The 4957-nt window shown below is 53.3% G+C and overlaps 1 protein-coding gene across 1 annotated transcript; it reads left to right on the top strand.

Annotated features, from left to right (window-relative positions):
• The first annotated feature begins 652 nt into the window (after positions 1-652).
• IER5 (immediate early response 5) lies at positions 653-4630 on the top strand. Its single transcript, XM_054456697.1, has one exon. The coding sequence runs from the start codon at positions 2697-2699 to the stop codon at positions 3678-3680; it is 984 nt and encodes a 327-aa protein (XP_054312672.1). The 5' UTR covers positions 653-2696; the 3' UTR covers positions 3681-4630.
• Positions 4631-4957: the final 327 nt, after the last annotated feature.

Raw genomic sequence — 4957 nt, 5'->3', positions numbered from 1 at the left:
CCCTTACTGAACAACCTTTAGTAAGGTCCCTGTGGTCCTATCTCCTCATCAAGGCACCCACAACCCACTATCATGCAGCCTCGGCCTCTGTTTCTAGCTTTCCCCACTTGGTTTTGGGCAAGTGCCCAGCACAACTGCAAAGTAAGATGTTCCCTACACTGGACTCTGTTGCTCCTGCTGCTTGGAACTTGTGGATCCTACCTCAGAGGTTTTCAGCACCCTCTTCAGATACAACTTCTTTGGTGAAACTTTCTCCCATCTATGTTCCTTTCTTCTCCCAGCCTCTTCTCCCACCCCAAGGTAGTATGTGGGGCAGTGTGTTCTGAGAATTAGCCTACATTGATAGCTTATTATATGCCAGGTGCTGTTCTATGAGCTTTGCATGTGCTACCTTGTTCTATCCTCACAAAAACTCTGAGGGGTAGGCATTATTATTATTATATTTATATTTATTTTATTTTATTGTATTTTTTGAGACAGAGTCTCACTCTGTTGACCAGGCTGGAGTACAATGGTGTGATCTCAGCTTACTGCAACCTCTGCCTCCCGGGTTCAAGCCATTCTCCTGCCTCAGCCTTCCCAGTAGCTGGGATTACAGGCACCTGCCGCCCTGCCAGGCTAATTATTGTATTTTTTTTTTTTTTTTAGTAGAGACAGGGTTTCACCATATTAGCCAGGCTGGTCTTGAACTCCTGACCTCAAGTGATCCGCCCACCTTGTCCTTCCAAAGTGATAGGATTACAGGCGTGAGCCACCACACCCGGCTGATTATTTTGTAATAAAAAAGAGGGCAGCACAGAGAAGTGAAATAATTTTCCAGAGGCCATGCAGCAAGTGAAGGGTGAAGCTGGGATTCCAACCTAGGAAGCCAGCCTCCACAGCCTGTGCTCTTAGCCATTGCTTTATAGTGACTAATAACTTGCAAAGAAAAAGAGAAGAGAAAAATTCTTGCGTTATTACTCAATATATGCTATTTGGTTTTGTAATTATTTGTGTCTCTTTCTCTACGTGGGCTGAAAATTCCTAGAGGGGAGGAACTCTGGGTCTCAGAGCCTGCTGTCTCAGTTACCATCAGTTGTGGGCACAGGTAATGCTATTGAGCCATCACATCCTCTGGAGATTGTGAATTGGTCATGATCAAGCCCACTCTTCACTGGTATTTTTCCTAAATAAATTCATTGCTTGACCAACCCCTGGGGCAGGATCAGGCCCAGGGTTCCACACGGACTCCAAGAAAGCAGTGCTTAGTTTTCTCATTCAGATTGTGGCTGAGAAGTTGTCATTTATCGTCTGTACAATAAAGCAGATGTGTATGTGACTTCCCCCTTTTCAGCAGTGGAGACACTGAAGCGGCCTGAGGTTATTTACCCAGAGTCCTCAGGCAGGTCTGTGGTGGAGCTTCGGTGGAACTAACTGGAAGTGACTCCATGTTTCCAGTTCAGGACCCTGGGCAACTCTGTGGTAATTGTGTCCAGATACACTTATAAGGACCAGTAGATGGACTACGTTGTTGACTGACCAGAGAATTCTGGAACTCCCTAGCACTATATTTTTACCTTGACACGAAATGAAATTATGACATCATCATGGGAACACAGGACTTCTTTCTTTTTATTTTCAGAACTTGCTCGATTTTTCCAAGGGTGGACTGGTCAGTCCTTTTAATGGAAAAATGGAAATGGAAAAAAAAAAGGAAAAAAAATCATTGTGGAGAACCTGTAACATCTTCCATTTAACCTATTTGATAACTGGGTTTGTTCTAGAATCTAGAGAACAAAGTGAAAGATGACAGCTTTAGAGGACAACCAATAATTTTGTATCTAGACAATTCCTTGATAAGAAGCCAAAAACCTAGCCAAAAACTTTTAGAATCCCCCTTTTCTTTGGGGTTAGAACTGACAGCTGCTAAGAGTGTATGTGACTCTAGCGGGGAAAGCGGCTCATCCAAAAATAATGATTGCCAAATACTTTGCAGTAATACTATTTGTTATCCAGGGGTGTCCTCCGCCGCGTATGGCCACCATCTCTATTTTTGCCAGGGTTGAGGGGGGTCGCTTACAGGTGTGGCCGGCCTGGAAACGGTGGCGTGGCTGGTGAGGGCGGAGTCGATCAGGGACGCATCAGGACTTTATGGCAGAACAGAGTCCACCACCGTGCTCGGAAGAAAGTTCGAATATTTTGTTCACTTTGGTTCCGGCAAGCCATCGCACAAGCCAGAATCTGTAACTCCAAACAGTAGCGCTCTCGAGCACGGTCCCCAACATTCACTCCCCACAGGCCTGGTCTGCGGCCGCAAGCCGTCGCCCCCTTTAAGAGCCTGCTCCGCGGGACTAACGTTCGAACGGGCCCTGGCGCCCCTCCTCGGGCTCCGATTGGCCGTGCGCGGCGCACGAGGGCGCGCCGGCCAGCCTCGGAACGGTTGGCGGCCCTTCGTGATTGGCGGTGGAGGAGCCTATATAAAGCGCGGGGCGGCCGGGCTGCCCTGTTCAGCGACCGGACCCGAAACGGGGCAGTTGTCTTGTGTGGAGAGGTTAGTAGAGCCGCGCGCGAGTCACCGGAGTCGTTTCTCTTCGGAGTCTTAGGTGATCGAGGGTGTGCCCAGAGGGCGGACTTGTTTGCGCCTCCCGTTCCCTCCCAGTTTCCGAACGTAACACCCCGTCATCCCGGCGCCGACGGCCCTGTGCAGGGGAGGCAGGATGGAGTTCAAGCTGGAGGCTCACCGCATCGTCAGCATCTCTCTGGGCAAGATCTACAACTCGCGGGTCCAGCGCGGCGGCATCAAGCTGCATAAGAACCTCCTGGTCTCGCTGGTGCTGCGCAGCGCCCGCCAAGTCTACCTGAGCGACCCGTGCCCCGGCCTCTACCTGGCCGGTCCCGCTGGGACCCCGGCGCCGCCACCGCAGCAGCAGCCCGGGGAGCCGGCGGCAGGGCCACCCGCCGGCTGGGGAGAGCCGCCCCCGCCCGCCGCCCGTGCCTCTTGGCCGGAGACCGAGCCGCAGCCGGAGCACTCCTCCGTTTCAGACGCGCCGCGGGTAGGGGACGAGGTGCCGGTGGCCACGGTGACTGGAGTCGGGGACGTTCTTAAGGGCGGAGAGGCGGACGCGACGGAAGCTGCTTGGAGCCGCGTGGAGGGGCCGCGCCAGGCGGCGGCCAGAGAACCCGAGGGTCCCGCCGGAGGCTGGGGCGTCTTCCCCGAGGGATCTCGTGCCGCGCGCCGCCCCTGCGGCTGCCCCCTAGGCGGGGAGGACCCGCCGGCTACACCGGCAGCGACTCCCCGCGCTGCCTGCTGCTGCGCGCCGCGACCAGCCGAGGACGAGCCCCCCGCGCCGCCCGCGGTGTGCCCTAGGAAGCGCGGCGCGGCGGGGGTGGGCGGCGGCCCAGCGGGCTGCCCGGCGCCCGGCTCGACCCCGCTTAAGAAGCCCCGCCGGAACTTAGAGCAGCCGCCGAGTGGAGGAGAGGACGACGACGCGGAGGAGATGGAGACCGGGAACGTGGCTAACCTCATCAGCATCTTCGGTTCCAGTTTCTCGGGACTCCTACGGAAAAGCCCCGGGGGCGGCAGGGAGGAAGAGGAGGGAGAGGAGAGCGGTCCGGAAGCCGCCGAGCCCGGGCAGATCTGCTGCGATAAGCCGGTGCTGAGAGACATGAACCCCTGGAGCACAGCCATCGTGGCCTTCTGAGCCCTTGGCCCCTGTGCGGGGAGGAGGTTGAGCAGCGGGCGTCCCCGAAGTGAGGGCCGGGCCCTTCCCGGCTGCGAGGACGCCCAGAGACCGCGGGCGCTGAGCGCGTTGGGCGGACTGGTTGCCTCCGGGCATCGCAAACTGCCCCCGGGCGCATCTGGCTTATCTGGAGACCTGGGAGCTTGAGGCTCATTGGAAGAGGACGATCGTTAACTTTTGTGTCTGTTGTATGTCTGTGTATGTAAGTTTGTCTTGTGGCATTAAGAATATTTTGCTCTTCTGGAATGCACCACTCCTTCCCCAGGGCTTAAGAGATTGGGGGCAGACAGGGACTTTCCTCTGCCGGCTGCGTGGAGAAGGAAGCGGCTAAAAGGTTGGGCCGGGGAGTTCCCCATTCGTTCTCCGGGGAGGGAGGGACTTTACACCCACCCCTCACCGGAAAGCTAGACCCGCTTCAGGGCCAGGAGTGGCGTTTCCGCACAGGATTTCCTAAGACGAGAGGGATTTAGCCAGGAGCACAGACTTGGATTCCTTCTGTCCCTCCCCACCTTTCTCCCCCAACGAAGAAACGTTTGTATCCTGTGATTACTCTAGGAAAGGGGCATATAAACGGTCCTTTGCTTCCCCGCAGGGGAGAAAAACTTGACGAACTTCACAGAAGAGTTCAAGCTTGGAAATAATGGAGTTTATAGAAAAAAGATATATTTTTAAAAGCTCTAGGTCAGAAGTACTACACAGTGCTTTTAAAAAGTGTTTAATGAAAGTTTACAGACAGAAGCCCGAAGTGGAAAGACCTTATGGTTTTGTAGATATGGTGACTCCAGTCTTTGTTGTATAAAGGTTGGGGGAGCTGTAAGGTTTTTGTACAGTATTTTCTCCTTCGTTGTATTGATTTTTGTATAAAAATGTAACTTCTACGTGTCTAACACGTATTAAATATTTTGAAGCAACGTAACTGCCTGCTTGTCTGTAATAACCTGCCTGGGTTGGGAGGGAAGTGGGAGGAGGGAAACCAGGGCCTGGGCTAGAAAATTGAAGGTGTGGTTCTTAGTATCAGTCATTCGCAGACTGAGGACATTGTTTACTGACTCCACTAAGTATCAAGAGAGACACGTTTAATTTTTCCTCCTAGATCAGAGGACTGCTATTAGATACTAATATCAGCGACCTGCCAGGTTCTAGAAACCTGCCACTACAACTGCCTTTTCTAAAGGTCAGTTTAGACCAATTTGTCACCCAATATGTGGGTGTCTAATACTAAGTAATTTAACCATCAA

The sequence above is a fragment of the Pongo pygmaeus genome, chromosome 1 (genome assembly GCF_028885625.2).
Source record: "Pongo pygmaeus isolate AG05252 chromosome 1, NHGRI_mPonPyg2-v2.0_pri, whole genome shotgun sequence".
Lineage (NCBI taxonomy): Eukaryota > Metazoa > Chordata > Mammalia > Primates > Hominidae > Pongo > Pongo pygmaeus.
This window is presented reverse-complemented; position numbering and strand designations above follow the sequence as displayed.

Coding starts and splice junctions, on each gene's coding strand:
- IER5 (XM_054456697.1), top strand. CDS start 2,697: ATGGAGTTCAAGCTGGAGGCTCACCGCATCGTCAGCATCTCTCTGGGC.